This window comes from Galleria mellonella, unplaced genomic scaffold (assembly GCF_026898425.1).
Source record: "Galleria mellonella isolate WM207_F2 unplaced genomic scaffold, CSIRO_AGI_GalMel_v1 utg117, whole genome shotgun sequence".
In the NCBI taxonomy this organism is placed as follows: Eukaryota; Metazoa; Arthropoda; class Insecta; order Lepidoptera; family Pyralidae; genus Galleria; species Galleria mellonella.
The window spans coordinates 1,748,605-1,763,044 of NW_026441980.1; the positions used below are offsets into that span (position 1 = coordinate 1,748,605).

The 14,440-nt window shown below is 29.7% G+C and overlaps 1 protein-coding gene across 3 annotated transcripts in view; it reads right to left on the bottom strand.

Moving 5' to 3' along the window:
* Positions 1–2,799: 2,799 nt before the first annotated feature.
* Positions 2,800–14,440, bottom strand: part of LOC113523102 (glutamate receptor-interacting protein 2) — a 465,085-nt gene continuing 453,444 nt past the window's right edge. For all 3 annotated transcript variants that reach the window (XM_052894828.1, XM_052894823.1, XM_052894836.1), the window contains 6 exons: positions 14,214–14,369; positions 13,448–13,576; positions 12,850–13,365; positions 12,141–12,340; positions 8,302–8,409; positions 2,800–5,542 (listed from right to left, as the gene is read on the bottom strand). In XM_052894828.1, coding sequence (XP_052750788.1) covers positions 5,471–5,542; positions 8,302–8,409; positions 12,141–12,340; positions 12,850–13,365; positions 13,448–13,576; positions 14,214–14,369 — 1,181 coding nt within the window. In that variant the 3' untranslated portion in view covers positions 2,800–5,470. The remainder of the gene's footprint in view (positions 5,543–8,301; positions 8,410–12,140; positions 12,341–12,849; positions 13,366–13,447; positions 13,577–14,213; positions 14,370–14,440) is intronic.

Here is a 14,440-nt window from a genome sequence, read left to right on the forward strand (position 1 = left end):
ATTGTCTAATCTCTCCTTAATATTTCACCACAATGTGATGTAGATATTGTTAATAGATCTAACTTGAGTACAACTTTAATGACCATCATCATCATTCTTACAATCAATAAATATTTCACCACAATATGCTGTTGAAAATTTTAATACAACAAACTTGAATAAAACTTTAATTATCATCATCATCATGACAATCAATCTATCATCAAATTTTTCACCACAAAATATAGATATAGTTCATAAATCGAACTTCAGTATATATTTTACATCACATCACATTAGAAACCTTTAAAATTATCAGTATTTCTCACGATATTATGCATGTATTATACATATAAACCTTCCTCTTGACTTCCTCTTCACTCTATCTATAAAAAAAAAAACACTTCAAAATCTGTTGCGTAATTTTAAAGATTTAACCATACATAAGGACGGACAGACAGCGACAGCCACTTTGATTTATACTATGTAGTGATGATTATAATCGTAATCATTTTTACAATCAATTTATCGTCCAATATCTCCCTAATATTTCACCACAATAAGGCGTTGAAAATTTAGTTAAATTAAATAAACTGTCATCATTACCATCAATCTATCATCAAATTTTTCACCACAAAACGTAGATACTGTTCGTACTTGGAACTTGAGTATATCTTTAATTAATATCACCAATATACATATATACAGTCCAATCTCTTCCTCACAAATCACCACAAGATATTTATTGTATATTTATTGATTATACTTCGTATTAGATTAAAGTCAATTTACCAATCAGCGATTCCGTACCAATAATATTAACAAAATCACTCTTTCGATTCCCAGTTGCTATATAGGGTGGATTAATGGAGATTTCAATGGGTTTTATCACGGCGCGCTAAATTCGTAGTGTGAATAATCTGTATTTACAGGGCTGTGTTGTTCGGGGCGGGATTTGTGTATTTTAGAGGTTGGCTCGTTAATGTTTTGGTGGATTTTAACGGTTCTAATTTATCTGAATTGCACAATAATTGTTTTTCCGGTGTGATGTAATTATATTTAATTATACACATTGTTGTTCTAATTAATTTCAATAAATAATTATTTCTCAAACATGCTTGGAAATGGGAGCATTATTTTGACATTCTTCTCAGAGATAAATCAAAATTGCCGTACTGGCCAGATACATGCGGGAAGCGGCCGGCAAAAGTTGTATGAAAATCTATATCTTTCGTGTTTTGCGGCCAGATAAATTACTATGTAAACTCATATCTGTCCTGTAATTTAAAAATGGAATGACCTTTTACTTCGAAACATGGGTACCAAGGAGGTAACTAATAAAAAGTTTCATTTAAATTCCGAACTGGCTTGCAAATAGAAAGCTGTTTATTGAAAAAAAAAACAAAGGAACATTATGGCGCGAAAAATTATTAAAGTAAAATTGTGTTTTTAATTTCCGCGTATTGTTTGAGAAAAGTACTATACAAGCTTTGGCCACAACTAGGCATTGATGGACTCACATATGTGTGCCTCGGCTACGCCTCGGCTCACATTTGCGCGTTCGTCCATCAATGCCTCAGTTGCTGGCCGCTGCAGTATAATGTACTATTTCGTTATAATGTACGCCTTTTAAAAGGCCGGCCTTTTTAATATACAGGAAAGTCTTCTGGTGTTGTTAGTGTCTAGGGATTATTGTGATTACTTACCGTCAGTTGAGCTGTTCGTGTGTCTCTTTTTTAGGGATGGGTAACTCAACGATTTTTCTTGCGTCAGCTCAGTAACTTCAGACTCATTTGAAAGCGCCGACTTTTGCGCTCCAAATTGAGCCGGGGCGCATTAAGTAACTTGTACTGCTGTGTTATCTGCTTCGCTATCATCATGATCGTCAGCGTTTAACTGTCCACTGCTGAACATAAGTCTCCCCCTTGGAGTGTTTTGCCAGTAGTTGCCACGCTTGGCAGGCGGATAGGCAATCGCAGTTAGAATTAGTTAGGTCAACTTTTTGTCAGCTAATTGTCAAATTAGCTAGCTCCTTTTTTTTACTAATGTTCTTTGTATTTACGCAAACAATGCATCTTGACTTATCTATATTTAATTATTTAATAAGTAAAATGAAAAAGTGCAGAATTTATAAAACAAAATAAATATAGAATTTATAAAGGAATCACTCATAACTTATATCACACAAAATTGTATAAAAAGTTGACCCGTTTTTCTCGAAGTATTTGTATGGAGATACTCTATCTATATAATCTAAGATGAAAATACATAGGTAAGTATAATAAGATACATATTATTTTTTATTATTTCAGCCACTAATTAGCCACTGCTGAACATAAGCCATTCCCATAAGGGGAGTTTTGCCAATAGCTGCCACGCTTGGCAGGCGGATAGGCAAACGCAGTTAGGCTTTGGAGATATTTTAAGAGGGACGCTGTTGCCTCTCTCGCCCTCCCTTAGTCGACTCTTACAACATCCACAGGAAAGGAATGGATGGCCTATTCTATTTTAGGACCACTTACACGATACACATATGAAGATAAATATACACATATGTATAGAAAAAAAGAAACTAAGGTTCAATCACGCATATCATTTTATTAATTCGAATGTAGCATCTATGCTCACTGCTATTTCTCAATTAATGACACATTAATTGACAATAATGTAAATTAGTCTTACAGTTAAGGGTACAAAAATAAAATGTAAAAAATTACTACCTATATATAAATATGGGCGAATGTTGACCGTCTCGCTGCTGAAGATTGATCGAAACACGATTTTTACGTTTATAAAAAACGGATTTAATAATTTATTTAAAAAAAAAACAAACATTCCATTCAAAAATCTTTCATTAATGTAATGAATAAAACAAAAAGCTAGAAAAACATTTTTGGTATTTCAAACAGTACTATGACTTAATTATTCTTTAATAAATATATACGAAGTAAATAAATATCTTAATCGTGAGTTTAAAAATGAACAAAATAAATTCCGAGTACTGATATTATATTTTCCATCAGTATTTTTCATCAGTACTGCTATTAAATAAAGTAAGGATATAACAATATCCTGACATAATAATTCCCAACATAAAAACGTACCATATTTCATCTGCTTAGGGTTGACAGTAAAAAGTTATTCTTTGTAACAAGAAATATCAGATTTGCAAATTAAATCTCTTTGATATAATATTTAATTTTGTTGAATATTATTAATTTTTGTATAAATTTTGATAAACATTAAATAAAAGTAAGAAGAGAGATTTAAAATGTATATAAAAAAAAACATTATTGTTATTTTAGAGCATTAGATTACGTAATAAGTGTGTAATATTCACGTAGACTAGTATTTTATATATGCTTATTTGATTCAAATATATATCAAAATCAACGCTGTAGCTCTTCGACTGCGGCATAACGCTGAGCGGGGACCATTTTGGCAAACATTGCGTAACACTTTCTCCTTCAATATATGTTATTTTACTCTGTATTAACCTTTTTTGTAAGTGTAATAATGTTTTGGAAATAAACTATTTTTTATTTATTTAAAATATTTTTTTATAGTCAACCCTAAAGCGGTTGATATTACATTTTAACTTTTCAAAAGTAAAATTATTGTCAAATAACAACAATTTAGAAATTTTCAAATTTCGATTTTATTATTACAAAATATTGCCCAAAGAAAATATTCGAATTGTTAATAGTTTATCTTTCACTATCTACAACAAACCGTCACTATTAGCTATATTGTAACACTCAAAGTCATTCTGTATTCTAGTTAAACTTATTAAAGTGTCCAATGTTAAATACAATGCATCATGGTTTTGAAAAACGACATCATATAAATCACACTATTATATTAATATACAGAATTTCTAAGCTATTACATTTCCTATCAGTCTGATGTATCAACAATATCACTACTAAATCTTGGTTATTAAATTATTTACATCATAATTGGGATAGTCATATTACATTTATCTGTCGGTAAGTAATTAAAAACATCGTGTGATACGGAATATTTCAAATAAGTATTCACGAGTCAATTATAATGCTGTTCGAAACTCAACATTATTCAGTTGAAATAAAATTGAAATAGGATTACACTTTTGCGCTTTAAAAATTCGAGTAGAAACACCAGCAAACACAGAAACATAAACATACATTTAAGTAGCAAAACTCCCAAACCGTGCGAAAGGATGTGAAATTTAGAATGAGAAAAATATTTTGGCTCGCGTTCAAACAATAAATGGACCGAAATTTGCTGATTCCAATTTACAAAATAAGCAAACAACTGTTTCACTATAAATTATACAAGTTTCAAGTTTGTATATTTATAGAATAATGAAATAAAAACTTGCCATTAATTAAAAGGACTTTAATTGTAGTTTCGTTGAAACAGAAAAAAATCGTGATGATAGAAAAATATTAATGAATTTTTGAGTTTTCGGACATATGTAGGTACATTACATGTTTTTCTACTAAGTAAATATTACTTCTTAATAATATGTTAACATCAAATGCAAAATAACCGACTATGTATTTCAATTAGATGAATTTAACAAATAAACTCCAGTTAATTTTAACACTCAAGTCTAGAATTTATTCATTGCTATCCAGTTTATTAAATTATTAATTTAATAATACAATGCTATATTCCTAATTAACTATGCACAACATATAGGCACATTTTGGGATTATTAAACATTGACTTAAACAAAGTAATATTTGCAACATTATCATAATATCCAATTCATCCCTATCAATTATAACTTCATTTTCTGTGTTTACATCATCAGTTAGAATGGTAATATTTATAGTTATTAAATAGTTTAATATTTTAACTATTATACTATGACAAATTTTAATCGTTACTACAGTTTTAGTATATTCTATATATTTCAACGTTGAAACCCTGGCGTTTTTCATTACACTCACATTATTACAATGGTTTATCACTATCTATTATTATTCTATAACCATTTTACTATTCATTTCATGAAAGTTCATCTTTTAAACATCTAGTTCATAATTGTCATTACTTTACGTAGGATCATAATTTAAGACGGTAAACTTGCACAATTCTATTGTATCTATAACATTAATACCGGTAACATTTCTATATGATTTTCTACTATATTATATTGGAAATTTCATTCTGTATTCTTCTTATTTCATATTTTAATATATATAAGTACATATTATGTGTACAAAATCGAATATAACCTAAATACATCGTATTATGTACAAAATGAATTGTATAATTTAAAGTTAATTTAACATTAGTAGCGTTTCCTAATAAGTTTATTTCAAATACAAATTTTAATACTTTACTATTATTATTTATTAACAAAATCATAATTATTTCATTTTTCATTCACAGTTCATTAATTACGTAGTCTAAATTTAAGTACAATCGAATAGTACTTTCTATATTAACACTAAACTTTTTAGTCTTTGGTGTTATTTCACTAAAGTCGGGTTATGCACTAAATAGTTTTTGTCACTATGTTACTGTCGCTCGGGCTTGAATTGTCATCCAATCTCTGATTCTTCAGATCCTGAAAATACAAAAATTACTTAATAAAGCAAATGAAGAAAAAGTCTAGCTATTTATTACATTTTTAGTACTCTACAATTTAAGATTCTTTTCCACAAAAAGAAGCACACATACAGTTATTTACCAGAAGGAGATTTTATATAAAAGTCGATTGCTTGGATACCTCTGTTCCATTCGTGTTTCAACCGTGAAGCAGTTGTGTTTGCATGGCTATGTTTCGGTTTGAAGGGTGGAATGTGGCGTGAATTTACTGGGTACAGAGGAATAACACGTGAGTCCTCAGGAATGGCAACGCATGGGGGGTATCATGGGCGAAACAGTATACTCTGTTATGTCCATGGTATGGTACTGTTCATGTCTATAGGCGACGGTTACCACTTTCCATCAGGTGGGCCGTCAGCTTGTTTGACATTCTATGTTGTATAAAAAAATACAATACGTACGATGGTTTATTTTAAATGGTTATTATATTAAAGGTAAAATTTAGTGCTAAATGTATAATTTATCTACTATGGGATATTAATTAATATTTCAACTTCATTATAATTTTACAGCTAAATAGAAAGAAAAATTAAAAGAAAGCTAAGGCGAGTTAGTAATATTGTATAAAAGTTTTAGTTTTACAACCTTTTTAATAATAATTTCTGGATTAAAATTTTAATTAATGAACTTTCAGACATGATAAAACACTATTTTATTCATTATATTAGGAATAATTAAGCTGGTATTGTTAATACAATACTTTGTTAATTAATAATTAAACTTTTATATTTCTTAGGTAAAAGTCTGGTATAATACTCCGTATTATGAAATTACAAAGAAAAAATGTTACAAGTATTTTTTTTTTTTTTTATTATTATATTAGTCGTTTACTGTTGACTGCTGGATATGGGCCTCTCCCATAAGAGGTGTTTTGCAAGTAGTTGCCACGCTTGGCAGGCGGTTTGGGTTATATTTTTCTACATGAATTTAATACCTATTATTTAAGGATATCATTCATAGCTTTAATGGGTAGCATTTATAGTAAAATACCACCTTGTTAAATGTCATTGAAATAGTTAAATAGAATGAAATATAAGTATAATAACTAGAATAAGATTGAACTAAAAAATCGACTTCAGTTGTGGCAAAACTAGTTATTTTCATTTATAAACTAAAACACTATATACCTTCTTTCTGATAAAAAATAATTTTTCAAATCGGTTTACAACTGACGGGGTTATGAGGTAATAAAAAAATTACAACCAAATTATAGTTTTTGTTTGTGTTATAGAAAAAAAAAAAATATTATTTTTTATATATATATATATATAACAAAGTTATCGGTGAATCCCTTATAATTTCTATATTTATTTTGTCTTATAATTTCTGCATCTTTTAAATGCCTAAATACTCATTTTATTTATTAAATACATCTAGATACATTGTATGTATAAGTATAAGAACACTGATAGAAAAAAGAAGTCAGCTAATTAGAGAATTAGCTGACACAAAGTTAGGCCGTTTTTGTGACTCGATTCTCTAACTATACAATCTAAGCAATGTATAATATAATAGTATTGTAAATTTGCAGTTACGTAAAACTCATCATTAACTGACTCAAAGAAGATCTGCTTCACTCATCTACGTACAATTTAAACAACAAAATCATTAAAAGTTATCAGCAGCCTACTTTTGTGTAACAAACATAAGACAGTTATTTTCACGGCGTCAGACTTACACAATACTTCCTCGAGTTACGAACTTGAAAATGGAATGTCATATAACATAATTTTCTTTATCGAAACGGAATAAATTTACAATGAGGGTAACATGAGAAAAAAAAAAACGACAAAGTTGCTCGTACATAAAAAATGGTACTTTATTGGTTTCTTGCTCAATTTTACATAAGTAATATTTTCTTGACTTTCCCTTTGGAAGACGGTGCGCCGTTATTTTATACTTTTGTTTTATGTTTCATCCTTTGAAATAAACGTTTTATTCTACCTATAAGCACTTGTAAAATTTATAAGTATCCTATTACGAGTATAATATAATAAATGCGTTAGTTTATAACGATTGACGAATGAATAGATGTTTGTTACTCTTTCACGCAAAAACTACTGAACGGATTTGAATGTTGCAGTTGTCCCTAGTATTGTAGGCGTCCATAGGCTACAGTGACCGTTTACCATTATACAAATTGTTAGCTTGTTCGTCTAAATAGTTTATAAGAACATTGTCTTAATGTAATTCCAGTGTTGTTCACAAAGTTGAAGCTTTCAAGAGATTCGACAATAATTTTTTAAATATAATTTTACTATATCATTTGAAAAAACTTTTTTAATTATTACTTATACGTATTTAAGGAACATTTATACATATTCTATATATCTATAGTAGATTCATTACTATTTTTTCTTAAAATATATAATATAATGGAATAATTTTAGTGGACTAGACTGTTTTCTGTTTGTTAAATGATGGATTCGTGCTTGGTCTTGCTTTTCCTGATAGAAAGTGATCTTTTCATTTACCTCTTCATCATTCACTATTTCTCCAGGAAAAAAGAGGTATCTTAATGTAATAACTACTGGTTTAACTTGTAATTAGATCGACAAAGATCGACTAGTTTCGGGACCAATTCGTGATCCTTAAGCATGAGCGGTTGTGACACAGCACGAGCCTGATTACACAGTAGTTATTACATTAAAATATATAAGAACTGTATGCATACGAAACTTTTAACAATAAAATAAAAATGGTACATTTATAACTTACCCTGGACGTGGCAAGCCTCTGTACGACGATTTCTAGACGGTCACCGGCAGATGCTATCAATGGTACTGTTAAACAGCAGTCGTAGTCCACCGTCCTGGTACCATTTACCTGTATGAGGAAGAAAAATTTAAAATAAAATCGTACAGCCTCTTGTGACATGTTAATATGCTCTAAAGCATGTTCCATAAAACATGGCTGCTCAATTCTCTGATCGCTCAGCAGCCAGATATTGATATATTTAATGACAAAATAGATATATTTTTAAAATGTTGTTTAAAATTTGTAAGTTTGTAAAATAAACCTATGGCTCACTACACGTTTTGGGATACTGTAAGTATGGTGAGTAATTTATAAATAAATAAATAAATGTTAAAATTAAATTAAGGTTGTACACCATAAAAAAACTAACTTTGATTCTAACAAAATTTGTAATTTTTGACTAGCTTTATTTATTTTTTATTTATTTAACACTTTATTGCACTAATATTACAGGAGTTGTTGAAAAATTTTCAATAAGTATAGTGTAGTACAAAAGGCGGTGTTATTGCTAAGCGTTCTATTTCAGACTTTCTATGGGACCAATACGTAATAGTCTTTCAGATAAAAACAAAGAATTTTCTGAATCTGTTTACAACTCATGGAGTTATGAGTCAACATACATAAAAATACAACGTATAAAACGATTTGCGAATCTCCTTCTTTTTAAAGTCGGTTGGAAATGAATTTAAGATTTAAAAGAAGATGGAGACTTTGTATAAAAGTCGTATGCCTGGACTTATCCCACTTGTGTTTCTACCATGAAGCAGTTGTGTTTGCATGGCTATGTTTCGGTTTGAAGGATGGGATATGGCAGTGAATTTACAGGTTACAGAGGAATAACACCCGAGTCCTCAGGAATGGCAGCGCATGGGGGGTATCATGAGCGAAACAGTATACTCTGTTATGTCCATGGTACTGCTTATGTCTATGGTACTGCTTATGTCTATAGGCGACGGTTACCACTTTCCATCAGGTGGGCCGTCAGCCTGTTTGCCATTTTAAATTACATAAACAAAAAAGTTTATTTTGAAAAGGAATATTTTAAAAATAATATAAGAATACTGTAATGTTAGTAACATATGTGTATATAAGCGGAATGTCTTTTCTCAGTCACATCATAAAATATTTAAAGAGTTTGCTATTCTATGCATTTTACAGGTTGCAATGAATGCTCTAGTGTTTGAGGGGTCGGTCCTGTAGTACCATTATGTAATGCTATGGCACACTCACAAACGAAAATTGTATTTAGCTTTGTGTATTTTTTTTTTATCATTTATGTTATCTTGCTTTTTTGTGTATATGTATGTTGTAATTTGTGTGCTGTAAGTAAGTAATGCAAATAAATTATCTATCTATCTATCTATTTATCTATATCTAAACCTAGCATTATTTAAATTTTAAATATAAATATACTAAAATTAATATTTATTAATAAATTATTAATATTTATTTATTTATACTTTATTGTACACAAAATTTACATTCATATAATTTATATGAAATAAAGATGACAGACAACTGGCAAGCTTAATTCTGTAAGAGTTCCCTTCCAGAAAACTTACTAATATAATAAAATTATAATTAAGTTTTGTCTGTTTATGAGAGATCATCATCAACATCTCAGCTATCATCTGTTCATTACTGAACATAGACTTCCCCCCCAGACTGCCATAAGGAACGGTCCTAGGCCACCTGCATTCACTGATGCCCTGCAATGTATTTGAGGTCGTCGCTCCATCTAGTGGGGAGTTGTCTTACACTGTACCCGTACAGGCTTGCCACTCAAGAACCTTTCGTCCCCATCAGTTGTCGGTTCTTCAAGCTATATGACCAGCTCATTGCTTATCCTTTGGGCTATACCGTTTATTTTGGGTTCTTTTACGGATATCCTCATTTCATTGGAGGTATTTAAGAAAAATTTATATGATTGGTCTTAATAAGAGTAATAAATGCTAAAACAATATTTTCTTGATGTTTTTCTGTTAGTTTGTCTATCTATATGTTTATTCTGGTATCACGTAAAAACTACTGCATCAAATTGGATGTGACTTTTAAAGTTGTATTCATGATGGGATAAATTAAAATAAGATGTATGTTTTATCTTGACATAATAAAAAATAAAGGTAAAGTTGTTTAAAAAAAATTTATGTGTTTATGGATAAAAATTAAATTTATTTATATCAACTTGAAGAAGTTTATTTCATTGGGTTTCCTATTTCGGAAATCCACGCGTCCGAAGTAGTGGGTAAAAACTAGTTTCTGTTATATCTAATATTATATATTTAAACCAAAAAGAGATTTCTTCACTTACCCTTTAAAATATGGAATAAAGTTTATAAATAACTTTTTTTTTTTAAATAGGAGCGCAACATATGTTTAAAACCTAGTTTACTTATCCCACAGAAAAATTTCTTACAGTCAACCTTTGAGAAGTTGAAAGAAAACTATAGAATGTTCCAGAGTAAAAACCGTACAGCTAAAGATAAAACTTAATAATATTTAGAAATTAATAAAAAAAAAATTGTCAAGGGTGTGAACCTTGTCGATCAAATTCCAGGTGTAATTTAAAGATAAATCAAATCAGAAGTATACCCTAAACCAACGAGCTAGTCCTGAATTATCAACGTGCAGAAATCCAGTTGTATCAGAAATATCTAATTTACTCTGTCTCTGCTAAAAAGGTTTGAGTTTATGTTTATTTAGGTACAAGTACAATTGGAAATCGATTCGAGACATTAAAAGGCGCGTCATTGCCTGATAAATATTTTCTATTGGTTGTTTAAATATGAACCATTCAATAAACAGGATTTTTTTCAACTTGAACAAACACAATTCAAATGTTATTGTTACGGTGTTTAAATAACTGCGTAATATTAATACATGGCTACAGAAAAGAATAGTGTAATATTTTGAGGTAGAATATTTACATTTTGGCTACTGTGTACATAAAAAAATATTTGACATGTAATATTTTGCAACAATTTAAGAACAGCAATTATATTAACAGATATTCTTTATTGTTCCAAATCCTCCAAAAATTTACAGCAGTATCTTACTAATATAATAAAACAATATAAATATAAAATAAATAAATAAAACAAACATACATGGGAGATATTTAAGAAATAATATGAGGGAGCTTTATAAGAGTACTTAAAGATAAAACAATAATTTTCAAAAAAAAATTCCGTTTATATGTTTGTTCTTATATTACGCAAAAACTACTGCACCAAATTAGATGCAATTTAGATAGTTGTGTTACTGAAGATCTAATTCATAAACTCGATGTATATTTTATCCTGATATGACTTCTAAAAGTGATCCATTTTAATTGATTCTCCTACTTCTAAAATCCACGCATATGAAGCGAGCGAAAAGCTAATACGTGTATAATATAATATAAACATAAATATGAAATAACAAGAAAGATGTCTGTATGCGAGTCTTTTTGTTCCTCTTAACTTCTATTTTTACTATCTAAACATAATTGAACGTATGGGTTATCCTAAGGATCATCAACTTGAGTAATATTAGATATAAAATTTTAGAATTTCGTTTTTGGGCAGGGCAGTTGTATTATTAATTTTCTTTTTCAATTATTGCATTTTAAACTGCGTGCCAAAAGAATCAATTTCAATCTTGACACACATTGTGTCCTACTCGTATGATGATAATCATCACTGTCTTTTAAATGCGCAATCATCCAGCTATATCGGAACGTACATAAAAATTTTGCGTCACCACACAAATTCGCAGAGTAACTCCAGCACAATAAATTTGGCCGTCAAAAATTGTCTAACCTGCAAAATTCTGTCGTAAGGCCTCAATAAGCCCACAATGTCAGCAGGGCCGCCCTTCCTTATGCGATTGATGTATACTCCACGCTCGTACAATCCATCAGATACTGAGAAGCCATAGTCATCGTAGATCGCGTCCTTGTATAAAATGACGTGGTGTATTGAACCTCGCGCTGGCGATGCTGTTTCATTGTTGTAAAGGCCTAAAAATAAATTAACAGTTTAGGAACTACACACTGTTTTAATAGAATTAATAAAAAGTTAATCGAGTTTTGTAGAAATTCTCAATGAAATGCTATCTAACGATAAAAAAATGTGTTGTGTCAGTAGAAACGTTATACTTTACTAGCTGCACTTCATAAATTTGCCCACGTGAATCGGGATAAAAAATATTCTGTGTGTTATTATTAAATATTGTAAGCCATACCAATTTACAATCAAGTAACTAAATGTGACTGTAACAGACATCACTTTACAATATATAATACTATTAAAGAAAACAAATCGCAAAATAAATATTTTCTTTTTTTTTATATTTATCTAGACTAAAATAATATTTGGACTTTAGGATATCATATAGAAGCCATTACCTAGCTTTCACGAGACTAATAAATAAATAAAATTATAATGAAAGAGGCTGTGAATAAATAATTTGTATTTAAATTGACAGAATATATCTCGCTTTGTGTATTTTTGCGTATAACTTAATTACCTGGAACATCGTTTTCGTAAACTGGACTCGTGGAAAACTGAAAACTTGTACCAGGCACACTGGGTTTATGTGGCGACTTTTGCGGTGTTGTCACTGTATATATGCCATTATTCAAATAATCGTTATCCCAATTAGGCCGTCTAATCTTCGGTGACACCATCCCATATGGTCCCATTTGTACATATTCACATTTACACGACGACCTCTCCATATTATGTAACTGACATTCCTTCATGTTTGACGTCAATATTTCAATTTGTTGAACATCGTCCTCTCTTGTAATATTTTGTTTATTTTTCAACGTGTTCTCAGGAATTATACAAGTGTTTTCATAGTGGAAAGTCTTTAGGGAATTGTTCAAAGAATAATTTGGTAGTGGCAAGTCATTAACGCTATACGGTGCAGCTGAATTGAAATTCGACGCCATTAGTTTATCTTCGTCCGTTGGAGAGTATGGTTGTTTATCCGTTATTCTTGTTTTATCTGGTACTGCATATTCTATTACGTCTGAGTTACCTAAAATATAGCAGTAATCAAGATTAATTTTATTTACCTGAGAATATGACATTGGAATAAAACTATTATTAAAGATACTTACCACAGTTAGCACTTGTTCTGACAGGTGTATTCTGATCCCAAGATTCAACCGCACTATCGTTAGAGAGACCGGGGCTCGATGTGGAATGACTAGAATCTCTCGCACTACATTCAGCACTTTCTAATGATCCTGTGTATAAAAGTACAAATAATTTATGATTGATAAACTTTTATCCGCGACTATATTCTTGTGACTTCGGGTAAATTGTTTGAGCAAAATGAAAAGGAACCTATCGTCAATGAAGTTCTAACAATACATAAGTAATTTCTTTTACAGTTCTTATGTTTTGATTTGATTCGATTATTAAGTGGAAAACATCTAATTTAATTAGAAATCTGGATTTTAAATATTTACTTTATATTGCTTTTTTTTTAAATAATACAATAGAAACAGGGATAAACATTCAAATTAGTTAATTTTTTTTTATGTAAAGTGCTAAATTTTTAGTTACGGTTAAGTTTTAACAAAACTTCATTGACACTATTTCCTACTTCATTTCATATATATAATAAAATATTCCATATATATTTTTTATGAGGTAACCTATAAGACGTAACAAACAAACTCACTTTTGCATTTATAATATTACTAAGTATTTTATTAGTGAAAGTACGCTATAAATTAATATTCAGTTAATAGATAATTATAATAATAAATTAATGTTTTATTAATATTAATATTAAAATATTAATTTATTTTCGTATTTTAGGAAGCGTTGTATCGTTTCCTATAATAAAAATTATAAAAAAAAATATATAAATATCACCTGCAACTTTTCTGCAAAGCTGTAACTGAATTCTTTGACCGCTCTGTTGCAGAAGTTTGATAGCTTCAGATAATGGTTTGCTGAGAACACTCTCACCATTGATACTTAGTAATTCATCTCCTATAGATAATTTTCCACATTTTTCTGCTACACCCCCTGAAATACATGTATAATTAAGACATATTCGGATCATTCATTTAACAACTCATACAATTCCTTATCCTTAC